This window comes from Hipposideros armiger, unplaced genomic scaffold (assembly GCF_001890085.2).
Source record: "Hipposideros armiger isolate ML-2016 unplaced genomic scaffold, ASM189008v1 scaffold_202, whole genome shotgun sequence".
Taxonomy (NCBI): Eukaryota; Metazoa; Chordata; class Mammalia; order Chiroptera; family Hipposideridae; genus Hipposideros; species Hipposideros armiger.
In genome coordinates, this window is record NW_017731552.1 from 1,156,314 (window position 1) to 1,175,072 (window position 18,759).

The 18,759-nt window shown below is 44.9% G+C and overlaps 1 protein-coding gene across 4 annotated transcripts in view; it reads left to right on the plus strand.

The window, feature by feature from the left end:
- Window positions 1–2,895: 2,895 nt before the first annotated feature.
- The window catches only part of CHAF1A (chromatin assembly factor 1 subunit A), a 29,555-nt gene continuing 13,691 nt past the window's right edge, over window positions 2,896–18,759 (plus strand). For 3 of the 4 annotated variants that reach the window (XM_019653494.1, XM_019653495.1, XM_019653496.1), the window contains exons 1-7: window positions 2,897–3,116; window positions 5,552–5,593; window positions 6,416–7,275; window positions 11,581–11,637; window positions 15,435–15,664; window positions 15,921–15,981; window positions 16,384–16,452. In XM_019653494.1, the coding sequence (XP_019509039.1) occupies window positions 3,065–3,116; window positions 5,552–5,593; window positions 6,416–7,275; window positions 11,581–11,637; window positions 15,435–15,664; window positions 15,921–15,981; window positions 16,384–16,452 (1,371 nt within the window). In that variant the 5' untranslated portion in view covers window positions 2,897–3,064. Of the gene's footprint in view, window positions 3,117–5,551; window positions 5,594–6,415; window positions 7,276–11,580; window positions 11,638–15,434; window positions 15,665–15,920; window positions 15,982–16,383; window positions 16,453–18,759 lie in introns of all 4 variants that reach the window. The other variant, XM_019653497.1, reaches the window with a different exon arrangement.

Consider the following 18,759-nt stretch of genomic DNA (forward strand, 5'->3'; position numbering starts at 1 on the left):
CTGTGGCGGCTGCAGCGTCCCCTGGAGTACCGGAGGTGGCTCTAACGTCTTAGGAAATGCCCTTAAATTATACCTTTCTGGAGATGTTGGGAGACTGGGTTTATGAGTCTCTAGATACCTGTTTGCTAATCTCAGCTATACAGAATTCCTCTATGCGTTTAGTTCCTTCCTCCCATCTCATCCCCAACCCTGCCCCGTTTTCATCCATTCAGCTACCCAAGTCAGACATCAGGGTGTTGCTTCTACCTCCTTTCCACTAGCCCCACTGACCTCTCTGCCCTGACCAGACCATTCCACCAGCCTCTTCTTTGGTGTGCCCAGCTTCAGGTTTCCCCCTCCAGTTCATCCCCTATCAGGAAGCCAGAAAGATGCTTCTGTAACACGATTCAGATCACAGTCCCCTGTCTAAAGTCGACCTACAGCCCTCAGAACACATTCCCAACTTCCTATCGCGGCCTACAAAGCTTGCATAATTTGGCCCAGTCAACAACCCTCTGATTTCGGCTCTCTTCCTCTTCTATAGTTCATGATCCCTGTTGCCTGTGGGCCTTTGCTAACGTTGTTCCTCTCTTACACATTCTTCCCTAATTTTTTCCCCATCGTTTGTATATAAAAGAGGAATCTGCTTGGAATGTCTTCTGTTCCAGGAAGACTTCCTGGATTGATACATATTTATCAATAGTGACTTTTAAAATTAATTCTTTTTTTTTTAAAGATTTTTATTGGGGAATTGGGGGAGGGGAACAGCATTGGGGAATCGAGGAAGGGGAACAGACAAGTTGCTGTCCTTTTGTTCTTCAGTCTAGTTGTGGAGGACACCACTTCACTGGCCCATGTTGGTATTGTGATCATTGCGCTCTTCCTGGCTGAGGCAGTCGGTCGCTGGCCATTGGACGGCCGCCCATGGCAGCTCACGCTGGCTGCCGGCCACTCACATTGGCTGCTGCCCACTCATGGTAGCTTACGGCAGCCCACTGCAGCCCCACTGCAGTCTACGCCATCTCTGGCAACTCACAGCAGCAGCCAAGCTCCAGGTAGAGCTGTTGTTCACCATCTTAGCCGTAGAGGGTGCAGTGTCACTGGCCCATGTGGGATCCGAACCGGCAGCCCTGTTGCTCAGAGCCCAAGCCAACTCAACCAATGAGCCACTCCGCTGGCCCCCAAAACTAATTCTTATTGATGAAAATATAATGAATGAATTGGAAATTAATAATGAGTTGGAACAAGTAAAGAATCTAAAAAGAGGAACAAGAAAGTGACTAGAGCTAAAGTGCTTGCAACTTCAGCGCTGAAATCCCTGACAGATTTAGGTAATTTTTTGAAGCAGAAGGTTACTGGAAGTTTCCAAATGCTTAACAGAAGGTACTGGACTATATCAGAGGATTTTTTTTTTCAGAATATGCATGTCCCAACCTCCATTGATGATCTTATTGAGCTATTATGAATGATTTGAAAAAAACACCCCCTGTGATTATGAAGGACACCCTCAATGGTGATCCATGGTCTAAGCATTGCATAACCCACTGGTCTAAATCATTGCATAATGCCAAAATATCAGAGAAGGGAGGGAAAACATCCTCAGGGTTGATATGGGAAAACTGAGGCCTTCAGTAAGACATGAGTTTGCTCAAACTGATGTCCCCAAATTCTTGATTTCTTCAGATTGCTTCCAACCAATTCAATTGATTTAATTATTCAATCTATAGTATCAGTAGAATTTCAAACTTGGGCTCACTTTCAGTCCTCTACTTGGCTTGAGAGATTAAATTTTTGCTGAAGAAAACATTTCTAAGGCTTGCAGGCTGACACTAAGTGTTCTGTGTGAGGCTTTTAACCTACATGATCACACAGTACAAATCATATTTATGCAGTCATGCAAATATCTATTGAGTACCTACTAATGTATATTCATTGATAGGTCCTGGGGATACAGTGATAAATGATTCCTGCCCTCATGGAACTAATGACAACACAGAAATTGACTAATTAATCATGTAACATGCTAATAAATAAACATAAGCTATAATTTCTAATAAATAAACATAAGCTGTAATTGCTTCAAGAAAAAGAATGTTGTAGGCACTTTTTATTGGGGGTAAGGGAGAAAAAGCTTCTCTGAGGTGTCAATCTAAGATCTGAAAGTTAGGTAGAAATTAGCCAGGAAAAGAACTGCGGAGTTTTCTAGTCGAGAAAACAGCCTGTGCAAAAATTTGGAGGATTAAAACAGAAAAATCCATTTCATTAATTCCCTCTGAATATATTTACTGCATATGAATGCTTCTGAAATGCTTACCAGGTTTTACCTTATTTTTGCTTATATATAAGTAATTTATAGTTTTAATTGCTGTTGCTATGTTTAGCCCCTGTACATGGGTTCTCAACCTGTGGGTCGCGACCCCTTTGGGGGTCAACGACCCTTTCACAGGGGTCACGGGGTACTCCTATGTGGGCGTATCTGCATGTGGGCCTGGAGATGGATAGAGGAGCGGTGTCCCAGTTCCTAAGACCATCGGAACATATGTTTTCCGATGGTCTTAGGCAATCCCTGTGAAAGGTTGAGAATGCCAACGAGGATACACTCAAAACTTAAGTCTGCATCTAAATCCCAGTTCCAGGTTGTGACGGCACCCTACGTAAAACGTTTCGTCATGACGTAAAGCCTGACCCTCCCTCCTCCTACTGGCCTCACTCAGCCAATAACAGTGTAGATCTCTCAGCTTGACACTCCCCACCGCCAATCGAAGAACAGCTGCCCGCCAATGACAGGACGCCAAGAGGAAGCCCGCCCCTCCGCGGGAATATCTAAAGGAGAGCCCAGGGGAGGAAGGGAAGCCACGGATCTCGCGAGGATGCTTCCAGCGCTCCCTTCTTCCCGAGGAGAGACGTCACGTGACGCGGCCTCGTCCAATCGGCGTGCGGGCTGTGGGAGTCGCAGCGGTTCCCGCCAAATACGAGCGCGGCGGCCGCGGCAGTAGCGGCGCGGGCGGGAGGGCGAGCAGCAGCGGCCGCCGGAGTGGAGCCGGCGCCTCCGCCGCCCGAGGGGAGCTCGAGCCGCCGTGGGGCGATGTTGGAACAGCTGGACTGCGGGGCGCCGGCCGCCAGGGGAGTGGTCGCAGGTCAGTTTCGCCTGCGCAGAGGGGAAGGGGGGATGCGGTGGTCGGCCTGTGCGTGCCGAGGAGGCGGTTGGGGGCGGGCGGGCCTCCCGATCCCGGGCCGCTTCTCTGCGCGGTGCGTTCGGTCCGTGAGATAGTTACTATCTCGAGGAAGGGACTTGCGACCCGAATGGCGCCCTCCTTGACGTTATTGTTGAGATCGCGACCATTCTTTTCCTGTGTTCAGGCGTTAAGTTAGTCCTTCTTAGGGCCCTTTGCGGTGACTGGTCGGTGTGGCCAGATGGGGAAACTGAGGCCCAGGGAGGTGAAAGGGCCGACTTTGCAGGTTGCGTTTGTGTCCTCTGAGCAACTTGGACCGTGCAGCGACCCTCTCCAGTGGGGATACTGAGGCCCAGGGTCATAGCTGCTTCTGCGGGTCAGGGTAAGCCCAGGGAAGATGCCTGGATGGTGGGAATGTCAGGGAGCTGGGATTCCCTGATTCTTGATCCTGGTGGATACTCAAGGTGAAGATCTATCTTTCTACTCCCTGTGTCTTGGGAGGGGGTTTCCAGCACCTAACAGGCCCTCCCCATACGTAGGGTGGTGAACCAAAGAAGACTAGATTGCCCTCCCCCCTGCTTGACTCCCATTTTATCCCCAGCACTTAGCACAATGCTTGGCACATAATAGGTGCCTGATAGATATGTATTGGTTGATTGAATTAAGGGTTGGCAGGGACATCAACTAGACTAATTCAGGGTTTCTCAACCTCAGCACTGTTCACATTTGGGGCCCTCCTGTGCACTTAAGGGTGTTGAGTGGCATCCCTGGCCTCCACCCATTAGATGCCAGTAGCAACCCCTCCTCCAGTTGTGACAACCAAAAACATATCCAGGCATTGCCAAGGGCCCCTGGGGGTCAGAACCACTGTTCTAATTGTTTCCAGATTTGGGGATTTCACAAAGACATACAATTCATATAAATAAAGTTGGGACTGATTGTCGTAGACAGTCATTTGACCCAATAAGAACGTTTAATTAAAAAGTAAAAAAAGCATCACCTGCTATGACCATACTATTTTAAAAGGAAAAGATATTTTTAACATCAAGTAAAATTAGGAGGGGTATAATATCAGAATAAAGAGTAGTGGTGAGTTTATACATGAATGTGTCTTAATTGTATGTGTACCTTTGAACAGTCTGGATCCCTGGATGGGTCCCTCTTTAGGTTGTCCTGAGGTTGCTTCTGGGTCCAAGTCACTTCTGTTCCACTTGCATCAAAGCTGGTGACTCAGGACTATACCAGTAAATGTATGAGAATCCATGTTTTTGGTAACTGAAATCTTGAGAATGATAGTGTCTTGAAATGGGTAGAAAGGAAATATGAGTCTTCTGAGTACCTTCCTTGTATTTCCAGCTTGGAAGTGGGAGGGCGGTTTCATCTATGGACAGCTAAGTTCTTTAGAAAGCCCTGATCTGCTTTTTAAAAATATTTACTTGTATATATCTTGTACAAAACGTATCGTAGATTACCCAAAATAAACTGGATTTCTCCAAGCCAGATCTCCTAGCAGGTGCATGCAAGCGTGTAAACTTACTCTGACTATTTAAAAGATATTTATCCAAAGACTTGGGTCTGTTTACTCATATGGTCATTCCTGTATCAGCTTTGATATTGTTAGATGCTCTTCTTGAGATTTTTTGATGCAGGAAAACATTCTCCCTAATTATTTTTTGACAGCACTTAAGCTCTCCTGCCTGGCAAGCTCAAAATGCTTTAAGTTGTATACTTTCATAAACTAGTTAAAAAGAAAGCCCTATTCTAATTTTACAGAACTAGTTGGATTGGAGAAGAGGATGTTTTGAGGTCATATTCATGGTGACATCAGTGATACAGTGTTTTCTCTCATCTCTACTTTTATTCATTCCCCCCTTCGTTGTTGCTGTTACTGTATTCATTGATTTCCTACTATGGGCCAGACCCCAAGCTAGGTGCTCCAGGCAAATCTCTCCAGTGTCAGCTGGTGTCCTGTTGGGAGGGGGTGGGAGAGACATAATAAACAATGTAAGTTTCAGAGCTATAAATGCCACAGGAAAATAAACAAAGAAGGTCCAGTGTCCTGCCTTCAGAAGGTCAGTGTCCTGACAGTGTCCAGGGCAGGATTTCTTAACCTATTAACATTTGGGGCCACATAATTCTCGGTTGTAGGGGGCTGTCTTGTGCATTGTAGAATATTGAGCAGTATTCCTCTCTTCTACACATGAGATGCAAGTACTCCCCTCCCCCTAGGTCTTGACAACCAAAAGTGTCCCTAGACATTGCCAAAGGCCCCAGGGTGTGGGTGGCAAAGTCACCCCCACTGGACAACTACTTTGTACATAATAGGAGCTACATATGTATTTGCTCCTTCGTTATTTCCATTATGTAATAACTTATACTTTGACACTTTTTATTCACAGCCATGGATTGCAGAGACAGACCGGTCAAGAAGTTAATACAAGGTAACTTTCCAGTAATGGGTTAAATATTTGTTCTTAATTTATATCCTTCATTGTCTCCATTATACTTTTAATTCCGCTTGAGCAAAGACCATCGGCTGGGGTTCTCAGAGGTAGTATCAATGGGCTAGAGGGGAGAAAAATAGTTGCACCTCATTTTCGGAAGCTGGGGAACCCATTTTATTACACTACTGTTTCCTTAGTTTCCCAGGAGCAAATCCAGAGGTCACTGCTTTTGCAGCAGGCTTTCACTTCCTCGGCACTATTGACATTTTGTAATTTTTTGGAGTAGGGTGTGCTGTCTTGTATATTATAGAGACTTTAGCAGCATCCCTGGCCTCTTCCCCCAAGTCATGACAACCAGTGTCTCTATACGTTGCTAGATGTTCCCTGGTGGGCCCAGCTGCCCTGATTGAACCACTGTTGTACAGGAAGATAAATGTCCCCAAATCCTTTTGTGTAAAAAGGGGAGTGAATTTACCCTTTAGCCAGATTATTGGCTGGATTGTATAAAAAAGCCATGGTTTCTGGTTTTTAAAACTTTGTATCTGGTATTCCCCACCCAACCCCCCGTAGTATTCCCCTTCTCCTGTGATGCCTGATGGCAAGTTTGCTGTTAGTGGGAATTATGTTGAGGACAATAGTCTCCTGAGGTTAAAGGATTGAGGGCAAAATTTAGGACCCAAGAGCATGATTGTTTTATAAACCGATAAAACACCCCCAAGCCCAGCAAGGTCGATCATTTTTGAGCATATAGAATAAAGTATTGATCGATTATTACTCTTCACACTTTCACTGTAAAGATGTCCTCCTTCTTTGTTTCAGCTCGTCTGCCCTTCAAGCGCCTATCTCTTGCCCCAAAGGAGAAAACCGAGGATGGGTCAGACGACACAAGAAGCTCTTTGGGTGCTCCTGCGCAAAGTGAAGTCCCCAATGTAGAAACCTCTTTGGACAACTTGGAGAACAACTTTCATATGGGTTCTAACATAGATTTTAGGCCAAAACTTGTCAATGGGAAGGGTCCTTTAGATAACTTTTTAAGAAATAGAGTCAAAACCAATACTGATCAGACTACGGTCATCATTGATTTGACGGGGGACTCAGGTAACCAACCAGACACCATTGTGGCCCATAGTAAACGAAATTCTGCAGCCTCTCCCTCCACAGAGGCTGTAAATGGGCTCAGAGAAGAAGTTGGATATGAAAAGGGGCTGCTGCAGGCCAATCAGAAGGACGAGCTGGCATTTCCTGAAGAGACCCTTTCAGACATTCTGTGCAAAACAGAGGAGGAGGGTGCTGGCTCAGGGGGCACAGAGAGGAGCAGAGACGCACAGAAAGGCTTGTCCCAAAGCTGCCCCAAGCTGACAGACGGTCTGAGAATTTGCTCTGAGAAGGACCAGGATGGTTGGAGCGAAGCCGGGGGCATCCTGTTCAAAGGGAAGGTGCCTGTGGTGGTCTTGCAGAATATTCTGGCTACAAAGCCTTCTGGAGCCCAGCCTTCTCCAACAACCCTTCTTGACCAGAGTGTACCCTCCGAGAGTGAGATGCTGGAGTCCGGCCCTGAAGAAGACTCTGTCCTCAGCCATTCATCCCTGAGCTCTTCTAGCTCACCCGAGGGGCGGTCTGCTTCCAAAAAGCAACACAGCAGTCCCAGTCACTTCTCCACTTCCACACCTGTCCGCAGAGTGAGTATCTCCCCACATCCCAGTGTGTCGGTGCTGACGGCGCTTCTAATCCAGCCCTTTTTCACCTGGGGACACAGTATCCCTGAGGTGGTTAGTGGGCCCCAAACTAGGTCCTGTGACTTCCGAGGTAGAATTTTGATTCTTTCCGATATCAAAAACCAAGATATTACTGTATTTGTTTCTGTTACTGGTTTCTGATCAGCACAATGGCAAATGTTTCTGTTCTCCCCTGTCCTTAAAGTCTTGTGGGTAAAACTGATAAAGTCAGTTAAGAGCCCCAAAGTGTGTTTAATGGTGTTCTTTGGTTTTTTGTTTTGTGAAACTTTTGTTCATCTTAGGTTTTTTTTACTGTAAGATTCGATCCTAGACTGGGTCAATCTCTACCTGTTAATTTGACCATAAACCACCAACCTTGGTTGTTTTCTGAAACTTTATCTCTTAAGGAACTAATTATTTTCTAGATTATTCCACTTCTTGTTTTTCACCTCCTGAGGAGCATAGGAGAAAGGAGAAAATGACTTCTCTTTAGGTTCACAAAATATCAATCAAGAGTGGAGCAATCTTTTTTTCTTCTAAGTTTCTACATGTGGCAGATAGATACACATTTTCAAACTTCCACCTGAGCCATTACTCAGACTCAGTTGGAGTTGGGGTTTCTCTTGCTGTCAACCATCTTGTTCGGTCCATCCAATAGGTTGAAATCCTTCCAAATTGCTGCTAATCCTTTGCAGAACTTTATCACGTGACATGTCACAGCCAGTTAGCCTGGAAAACAGGACACACACGTGTTTCCATTCTTCTTAATAGCTTCATTTCTTTTTTTTTTAAAGGAACTATATTTAATGCATTTTTTTTTTTTTTTTAAGATTTTATTGGGGAATTGGGGGAGGGGAACAGACAAGTTGCTGTCCTTTTGTTCTTCAGTCTAGTTGTGGAGGACGTTGCTTCACTGGCACATGTTGGTGTTATCATTGTGCTCTTCCTGGGTGAGGCAGTTGCTTGCCAGCCATTAAACGGCAGCTCACGAAAGCTAACGCCAGCTGCTGGCCAGCCCCATTGCAGCCTACGCCATCGCCGGCGACTCACGGCTGCCCAGCTCCAGGTTGAGCTGTTGTTCACCATCTTAGCTGTAGAGGGTGCAGCATCACTGACCCTAATGTGGGATCTGAACAGGGGCCCTGCTGATCAGAACTGGCATCCCAAGCCAACTCTTAACTAATGTGCCACTCGGCCAGCCCCCAAGGTGTGTGATTTTTATTGGGCTCTGTTAGTGCTGGAGTTGGTACTGTAACATCTCTGCGTTTTGGAACTCCTAGGCACTCATTGGTCCTGTATTTTGTGTGTTGTTGTTCTGGGGTTTTTTTCTTGCAGGGAACTCGTTAAAATGCAGAGCCTGCTGTCCCTTCTCAGGGATCTGGAGACTCAATAGTTTAGGAGCACCTTTTTTAGATAATCTCAGGGTCTTTTGAGTAGCCAAAGAGTTTCTATTTAGCATTAGAGTTTTTTACCACTTGGGGTAAAACCATTTCCCAAGTTCGTTTGCAATGAGACATGCAATTCAGCCTACTTTACTGATGATTCCAGATTATTATTCCACAAATGATAATATTGACACAGTTGTGCTACTGGAATCTCTGCCTTGTTCCTGTACAAAGGAGCCCAGATCTCTGGAACTTTTTCCTGTATAATTTTAATTTTACAAGCATTAAATTCTCCATGTTTAAAAAAAAAAATCATTGAAACGTGACAGCCCCCTTTGGCCTCCTTTCTCTCCCCCAGGTTGCCATCATGATCATCTTCTATTTCTTTGTGTTGTGTATATATGGGAGATTCCTTAGGAATACACAGTCTCAATTTGTTTCCTTACGTGAGCATATACTGGAAATCTGTTTCTTTTTCATTGGAGAATGTCTGAGATATTTTTTATATTGGGATGGGAAGACGTATCTTTATTTATTTATTTATTTTTTTAGCTGAGCCATCCTGCCGCCTGTTGGCAGCTCAGCTTGGGCCGGGCATCGAACCGCTGTTGCTCAGAGCTCGCATTCTTGATTGAGCGCCGTATCTCTTTTTAACTGCTGTACTGCACATCTGTGGTGTGGATATACTGTACTTTACAGTCATTTTCTTTGATGCATGTTTCAGTTGTCTAATTCTCAGCCTTGACAGAACAGTAGTGGTAATGAGCTTCCTTCTACATGTTTCCTGGGGTTGTTGTGAAGTAGAATTGCAGGCTCACAAGAATGCACGTGTTGATTTTTGCACTCTAATATGGTTGGACCAATTTGGGTTGTGAATTTCCCCCTCTGCCTTCTCTCCCCTGCTGTTAGGTTTTTAGCTGCTGCTGGGCCCATCCCTACCAGCCTCTCCTCACCTCATTTGCTGCTGCTTATCTGCTTAGAAATTAGATCTCCTTATGTATAAAATCAGAGTAAATGGGTTGAGAAGATTCTCCTGAATAAAATGCAGGGATTTAAATGCACAGACAGTTACATTTGCCCTGACTAGAGGGAGCTGATGTGTGTGTTTCTGCCTCCTTCTGGGATCCTTCTGGGTCTTGTTTTTGGCAGATGTGTTCCAGAGAGGTAAAATATCACACATGATTTAGAGAGTTTTATAAATACTTGGGCCAAATGTCAATAAGATACAATTATGTCAGACCTATAAGGTCCACCCAAGTGTCTAGGAAAGCAGTAGAAATAATAGTAGGTTTTAAATTAGATCAAAATTGCTGTAGCTGTCCAATATCATTAAGGCGGCTCCTGAGAGTCATGTCAGCTCTTATTCTCAGACTTGCAGCCCACGGGGAGTGATGTAAAAGGCACGAGATAGTGCAGCTAAAATTCCACATGTATAGGCAAGACTAAATAAGTCTGTTCCCCCCTCCCCCAACCAAATACTCTCATATAGGAGTCTGGCAATCACATTCACTGCTATAATCTTTGAACACAAAGGACAACAACACAGATAGAGCAACTCACAAAATTCTGTTGCTCAGTCCTTTGGTGGTGGGGGTGAAGTTCACAGACTTGAGAGGTAGAGTGGAACCTGAAGAAGCAGAAGTTTTTTCTTAAGCCCTTACTAAGACAGCTTTGGTAATTGCCGTTTCTGTTGGTGCATGCTCTCTCGGACAGTCTTAGAGGCGTTTGAACGCCTGCCAACACTTGGCTTTCTTATGATGGCTCGGCCCTTTCCTAAGGGAAGGCTGAGTCCAGAAAGAATTCCGTGTGCCAAGTAGAAGTCATCTTCTTGAGTTAATTAATCTGTGAGTTTTAGTCTGTAAGAGGTCTTAGGGCTGAGGCTTCTCCAGAAAGAGAAATAAATCATTGTTACACAGTTTTGTCGATATGTCAGGCTATTTGAAGAGAACTGGACCTTTGGTTTTTCAGCTCCACTTCAGTCTCACTTTTTGGCTGCCTGTCCAAGTCTAAAATCAGCCTGGGGAGTTTCATTTTTCCAGCCTGAACTCTCCCGCTGCTCTTGCACCTAATGGTTTGGTCGTCAGGACACCTGTTCTAGAGAACTTAGGCCAGTAATCTCAATCCTTGTTCATATTCTGACCTGGGACCATTCGGCCAGCATGCGTCCATCCGTGCATTTTGGGAAGCTCTTGTCAAGCATGCTCAGTCTGAAGCAAGGTGATAGAGAATGTCGTGCTCTAGAACATAGGGGTTTAGACAGATTGCCACCTCTGGCAAGCTGACCTTTTTTTCCTGAGTGCTACTCCACATTCTAAAAAGCAGAGTTATGCCAAGCAGAGAGTCCAGGAATCCAGCCAGTATATAGGTTTTATTTGATTCACATAGTGTTAGATTTTAGACATTCCCTACAAAATTCTCATAAAGTTGACAGTTCTCTCTTGGGAACATTGGAAGGAGCCGCAGTACTAGCCTACAGCCCTGGGAGAGCGCTGTCCCCTTTGGCCGGCCTGCATCCTCTCTAGTTGGCTACAAATCCTATCACTTTGTGTCATCTGAATTGCTTTTATTTTCCGAGCTTGCCTTGTTTTTCTTGTGTTTCGCCCCTGTCACTCATTTGTGTCAGCTGCCTCCCCCATGTCTCCTCTTGTTCCCAAAAGCACACATGTGCACCTTCATTGGAGCTTATGACCCCACTAAGACAATTTTTTTCTGTGTAATGGAAACTGGTCACCTAGAAAGGTTTCCATTTTTCTCATTTTGCAAAGAAGTTCTTAACAGTGTGGTTTGCTTGTTCCCTTTCCCTCTCCTCAAGGACTGCAATGTGTTAAACGTGTTAAAGTGACTGAAACAACCCGTGTTTAAAGATAAATGTCTTTCATTTCAGATTACTAAGAAATTGGTCAAAGGTTCTGCTGAGAAGGACAAGATGAGACTGCAAAGAGTAAGACATTTTTCCTGAAATAGAAAATTAACCTGCTGTGCTTTTTACATTAAATAGTAAGCTAAGCCCTTTGCACTTCCCTTGGCCCAGTTTTTACCTCTCCCCTCTCACCGGCTTATCCTGACCCTCAGTGTGAGCCTTGCTTCATTTTACATAACTAGACTTCGTGGCTTGTAGATTGTATCATTTTTAGCTTTGCTGAAGCCTGAGGCTTTGCATGTAGCCTTTTCTAAGCTTTTATTATCACTGTTGTTATTATTATTGCTGTTTAATAGTTGGGCATCTTATTGTAGGTTTTTTTAAAGATTTTATTGGGGAATTGGGGAAGGGGAACAGTGTTGGGGAATTGGGGAAGGGGAACATCCAAGTTGTCCTTTAACCTTAGTTGTGGAGGGCGCAGCTAGCTCAGCTCCAAGTCCAGTCACCATCCGGCCACCCGTCAGCAGCTCGCGGCCACTCAGCTAAGGTGCCATGTTCAATCTTAGTTGCAGGTAGGCGTAGCCCACCATCCTATGCGGGAGTTGAATAGGAAATCTTGTTAGGAGCACGTCTCTCACTAGCTAAGCCATCCTGCCACCTGTTGGCAGATCAGCAGCAGCTCAGCTCCGGCACAGCTCACTGGCCCATGTGGGAATCGAACTGGTGATCCTGTTACTCAGAGCTTGCACTCTTAACCTACTGAGCCACTTGGCTGGCCCCTCTGTTGTAGTTTTAAATTGCCTTCACAAAAACTCAGTCCCTTTCCTTGTATTCCAGGCTCCTATGGATAGATTTAAGTTCACTCCTTCCCGTGTGCTGTAGAATTTTGGTGGCCCGTACACTTGATGGGTGATTATTGCTTAGTGATCCCTGCCGAGTTCTAGATTCTGTTATCTGGGAGGCAACACGTTTTGCACACAGCAGTGCAGGGCCCCTTTGTTATTGTCGTGAAGAACAGAGAAGGCCAGTGGGCTTCTCCCCTCCCATGCCAGCCTGCAGAAGGGTGCTGATGACAGTTGGCTGTGTGTTCATCAGTGCTTCCTGTGCTATCTGCCTTATGGTTGTATTGGATTTTTGTGGGTCCGATTTTGATGGCTTCTGAAGAGTTTATCTCATTCTCCATTGGGATTTCAGAGATGGTCACATGTGGGGTGGGAGTGGAGACGGGATTCAAGTATGGCTGAAGAGACCTGATTTATGCAACTGACCCATCATTTCCACAGCCTTCTGTCTTGTTGAGCAGTGAGGAGGGACCCCCTACCCCCGTCACCACCACCACCCTGTGCTTATACTGCTGGCTCGTTACTTGATCCAGACAGGCACCTTCTTAACACCTTGGGTACCAATTTATCTGAAAAAAATTTTGCATATGGAACAGATTTAACTTTTTGATACTTGGAATAATACGTAAAGGCAGTAGATTTTATGTAAGAATTCATTTATTTCTAAAAAATCAGTGACATACATAGTATTGAGATGACCTCACGTAATTAGAATTGCAAAACAAAAATAAGTAAATACATAAAATCACAAAACTAAAACAAATAAATCCAAGGTATAACAAAAAACAAATTACTAATAGTTATGAAGAGTATGGTATTTTTCAAAGCAAGTAGGTAAATGTAGCGACACTTGGCATTGTTTGCACTGCTGGGTAGTCTCTTTCCTAATTTTATGTTTATAACACGGCACCTTTTTTTTTTTTTTTTTTTAAGATTTTATTAGGGAATTGGGGGAGGGGAACAGACAAGTTGCTGTCCTTTTGTTCTTCAGTCTAGTTGTGGAGGACGCTGCTTTATTGGCCCATGTTGGTATTATTGCGCTCTTCCCGGATGAGTCAGTCGCTCGCCGGCCATTGGGGGGCCGCTCACAGCGGCTCACAACAGCTCGCAAAAACTCACGCCCGCTGCTGGCCAGCCCCACTGCAGCCTATGCCATCGCTGGCGACTCATGGCAGCCCAGCTCCAGGTTGAGCTGTTGTTCACCATTTTAGCTGTAGAGGATACAATGTCACTGGCCCTCATGTGGGACCTGAACCGGGGCCCTGCTGCTCAGAGCTGGCGTCCCAAGCCAACTCCTAACCAACGCGCCACTTGGCCAGCCCACACGGCACCTTTTTGTAAAGCATTGCTTGGACTCAGCTGACGGAATGTTCTCAGGAAAGTGTGCCCAATTTTTCACCTGCAAACTATATGAAGGACGTCCACGACAATTATAATTTGGCAATGACACTTGCTCTAATAATTGTTCAGCAATAGCTAGACGAAAGCAAACAATGCCTGGTTTGGTTGTGCAGTTGATTTTAGAATATAAAACATGTGTATTATAAAAGGCTATGTCTATTAGATAAAAAAAAAATAAATTTCTTATATCCCTTTGCACATTTTCTCATAACAGGGAAACACGCTAACATTTTATCCTGTTTATTGACACCTCCCATACCATTATTATACTCAAGCACACATGCTGGTTTTATAATATTTTTTATATCGCCACCTTGCTTTTTTCTTTTTTTGCCAAAGTCACTTTCATTAAAACTTGCGTTATCACTTTCATAAAATACATTCCTTATTGTTAACATTGTGGGGCAGTGTATCGCAAAGTTTCACTGAAATACTGTAATTGTTTCTCCTGTTGCAACTGATACAAACTACTCTAAAATGAACAAGAATGTACATGTTAAATATTATCTTAAATCAAATAATGAGTTAGACTCATCATCTTGCACTTAGGCAAAGCAAGTACATGAGGAATTTCAGTCGTCAAATGTACGCAAGGGGTTAAGTATCCGATGTGTTGGATGAATGCTGAGGATACTTGGCGAGAAGCAAACATTCATCTCTAACGGCCTCCATGGCTTTTGTTCAAGCGACCAAAGGGTTATCAGGGCAGGAGGCAGTCTCTTCTTGAGAGACAAGGCATAATCTTATGCCCAGACCGAAAGCTGAGTTGTTGGGCTCCTCACCTTGGAAAGACCATCTTTGGTGGTAATGGTCCTTGAAAGTTACCCCGTGCTGTGTTAGAGGCTCAGGGCCTGGGGCTGCAGACCAGCTCTTTGGAATGAGGGGCTGGTGTGATAAAACCAGGGGATCCCACTGTAAAGAATATCAAAGAAACTAGCTATTTCCTCCTTAGTAATATAGATTATTCTTCATCCTTTCTTAACATCTACCCTTTTCAGGTCTTGAGAAATGGTTTTAAAGATTAAAAAAATTTTTTTTTCTTTTATTTGTTATGCCTTCTTATCTGTTCCCCACTCTTTTAAGATTTTACCAATCAGGTTTCCCGTCCATGCTTCATTGAATCTTCCATTTCAAAAGATATAAAATAAAGTATGTCATCAGGTATGGTTTTGGGGAGGGAGCGGGAAGAAAAATGCTTTTGTTTTAAAGGCAGGGAGGCAAAACCTATGGACGTCTATGTTTTTATTTTACCACAGCTTTCTGATTAAATAAATGCAGCTCCAACCATCAGTGGGTGCCCTGCATAGGTAGCCCAGGGGTACTTATTTAATCTTTTTTAATTAAGTAAAAAAATAAACTCCGCCCTATGTTTAAAGACGGTATTTCAAGCGAATCTTATTTTGAATGACCCACAAGGTTTTGTGACAATTCTCACCACTTTTCTCACAACAGAAAGAAATGTGACAGATTGAAGAATCACTTCCGTGTATGGATGTTGACCATCCGGCTTTTACTGGGGCCAGTTCCTTCCTTCTTTCCCCTTCTGTTTGAACTCATCTGTCCCCGCAATGCTGGCCTGACCCTTCCCGGGAGTTCTGTGGAGGACACAGCTGTTGAATTGTCTCTTGGCTGCAGGATAAGGAGCGTTTGTGCAAGCAGCTGAAGTTACGGGCCGAAAAAGAGGAAAAGGAGAAGCTGAAGGAGGAGGCCAAGCGGGCCAAGGAAGAAGCCAGAAAAAAGAAGGAGGAAGAGAAGGAGCTGAAGGAGAAGGAGAGGCGTGAGAAGAGGGAGAAGGATGAAAAGGAGAAGGCAGAGAAGCAGCGGCTCAAGGAGGAGCGGCGCAAGGAGCGGCAGGAGGCCCTGGAGTGAGTGCCGCCTCCCCAGCATCCTGAGCTCAGGCGACCACTGTCCCCCCTCCCCCCTCTGTACCTTCCCCAACGGTGTGCACTGAGCCCCTGAGGGAAGCCTCTGCTCTGTTGCCCTCTTCCTCTGTCTTCCCGTCTCTGTCCCCTGGGGACACCTCTCCAGACCCCTAACTGACCCGCGGGTCCTCATTGGGGAACACAGACTTTGTCTGCGCATCACGCACTGATTGGCTTAATCGAATTTCATGTACCACAGGGCTAAGCTGGAGGAGAAGAGAAAAAAGGAAGAAGAGAAACGGTTGAAAGAAGAAGAAAAGGTAGACATTATCTCCCAACCTCCGCATTCCGGTCTGTTTGAGAAACGTGGGTCCTGGAGATGTCATAAAGGCGTTTTTGCCTGATTGCCGCCCAGTGTTCCTAGCTTGTGGGAAGCCCAGTGGCCCCACAGGGACTGGCATGTGTGGATGCATTCCTGTAGCTCATTGCCCTGCAGGACTGGCACGTGCCTGCTGGCTTGATGTCCCCGTCCTTCTGCCAGCAAGAGCAGCTCTGCCATTTTGAGATTGCCTGGTACCCAGTGGGGGTTGATGGGTTTTGAGAGTTAACATCAAAATAATGCTTTCAACTTTAAAATGCTTGGAGTTCAGTCCTCGGGGCCTTTGCATGTTTGGAAAAACACACCATTTCTCTTCATTTCCTCATCTTCTATTAAATTGCAGCGCATTAAAGCAGAGAAAGCTGAAATCACAAGGTTCTTCCAGAAACCAAAGACTCCACAGGCCCCCAAGGTGAGCAGCGGCTTCCTTTGGCTTTGCCTTTTGTCTCTGTCAGGCTCTTTCTTTTGAAAACTAAAAGGGGACCTTCTGACCAGCCAGCCTCCCTTTTGCACAGGGGGCTTCTGTTTATGATACAGCCTGGAGTTCTCACTGTGTCTTTGAAAAGGCAAAAAGTGGCACATTTCCCTAGAACCTGCCAAGTGTTTAGAGGTTGCTTCGCCAAACGGTTTTGTGTGAGGAGCTGTGTGGGAAGGTGTGAGAAAAGACCTGGTCCTTACCCTTGGGACTTCAGGCTCAAGATGGGAGGCGAGAGGAAGCCTAGAACAACAGCTCAGAATTCTGCTTCCCCAGTCTGCCACCCATCACCCTCTGAACCAGCGTCTGCTAATGGAGATCCCAGACCCCCGCCTTTTCTCCCTCCGTGCTCCAGAGGTAACCAGTCTCTCCTGATGCAAGGGTGTCCTTCAGGATCTTTCTGCATTTTGGTCCCTTCGTATATTTGTATTTGTATACATATAAGTCAGGGTTGCTCTGAATTTATGATGTTATTGCATTGTTTACATAGCTGTATCTTGGATTCTTGCCACATCGGCACATTTGGGTTTATTTCATTCTTTTTCATTGCTGCATAATGTTTCGTAATGTGGATGGTATCACAGTGTATATATCCATTCACCTATTGATCCCCCCATCAGTCTTACTGTGAATGTCACTGATACGCCTCTCTGCGTGGGTACCTTCCTTTAGGATGGCCACCTGGAGGTGTTCTTCCTGCTACAAGGGTACATACTTCAGTGAGATCGTATTCGTTATTGTCCACGTGCCCTCCCAATGGGAAATGATAGTGGATGTTCTCCAGAACACGTGAAAATACGTTCTTCCCCACCTGCCCACCAGCACTGGATCTTATGAATTTTATTTTAACTTAGCCAACCTGATGGGTAAAAAAGTTGATATCCTGTTTCACTTTACATTTTTCCTTGATGCCTAGTACAGTTGACTATCTTTCTGTGTTTGTTTGCTGTTTTATTTTTTTACAGGCTTGGCTTTTTGTCCTGATCTCTATAGCCAGGATTTTCATCCTTGGTGACATACACCACAAATACTTTCGATCTGTTAACTTGCCTTTTACTGCATTTCCCCATGTATAAGACGCTCCCATGTATAAGACACACCTTAATTTGGGGGCCCGAAATTTGGAAAAAAAAAATTATATATTACATAAAGTTATTGAACTCAAGTTTTAGTCATCATAAAAAAGCGAAAATCGAAAAAAGTGGGAAATGCAAGTTAAAAAATCTACAACCACTGTATAAGACGCACCCGGGTTTTAGACCCCAAATTTTTCGGAAAAGGGTGCGTCTTATACATGGGGGAAATACGGTAACTTGTTTATGGTGTTTTGTATTGTAATTTTTCATTTTAATGTCAACATTTTTTTTCTTTTATGGGAGTGTACTTTTGGTTGGAAAGCCTTAAGTATCCTATGGCTATAAATGCATTCTAATTTTTTTCAGGTTTTTTTTTTTTTTTAACTTTATTGGGGAACAGTGTGTTTTTCCTAGGACCCATTAGTTCCATGTCAAGTTGTCCTTCAGTCTTAGTTATGGAGGGCACAGCTCAGCTCCAAGTCCAGTCGCCTGTTTTCAATCTGTAGGGTTGTCGGCAAAGTCATGACGCATTTTTGCAATGAAAAACATAGAAAAAATACGTCATGACTTTGCCGACAACCCAATAGTTGCAGGGGGTGCAGCCCACTATCTCATGTGGGAGTCTAACCAGCAGCCTTGTTAAGAGCGCGCGCTCTAACCAACTGAGTCATCAGGCCCCCCACCGGCAGCTCAGCGGCAGCTCACCTCAAGTCAGTGGTTTTCAATCTATTGGGTTGTCTTGTTGGAAAAGTCATGTTGTATTTTTTTCTATGTTTTTCGTTGCAAAAATGTGTCATGACTTTTCTGACAACCCAATAGTTGCGGAGGGCGCAGTTCACTGGCCCATTTGGGAATTAAACCGGCAACTCTGTTGCTCACAGCTTGCACTACAACCAACTGAGCCACCCAGGCACCCTTGTTTTGTTTTTTAGTTTAGGTTTTGTTTCTTATATCTAGTTCTTTAGGCTACATGGAATTCTCTGGGCCCATGGTTTGAGGCATGGCCCTTTTTCCCATATGGATGCCCGATGTTCTCAGCACCCGTTCGTTAATGAGAACAGTCAGCTGGTTCTTGGCCTCGGCTTTGTGTTGGCATCACCAGGGAGCTTTAAAGTACACTGGGGCCTGGATCCCATCCCAGTGTGGGCACTGGGATTTTTTCGTCCCT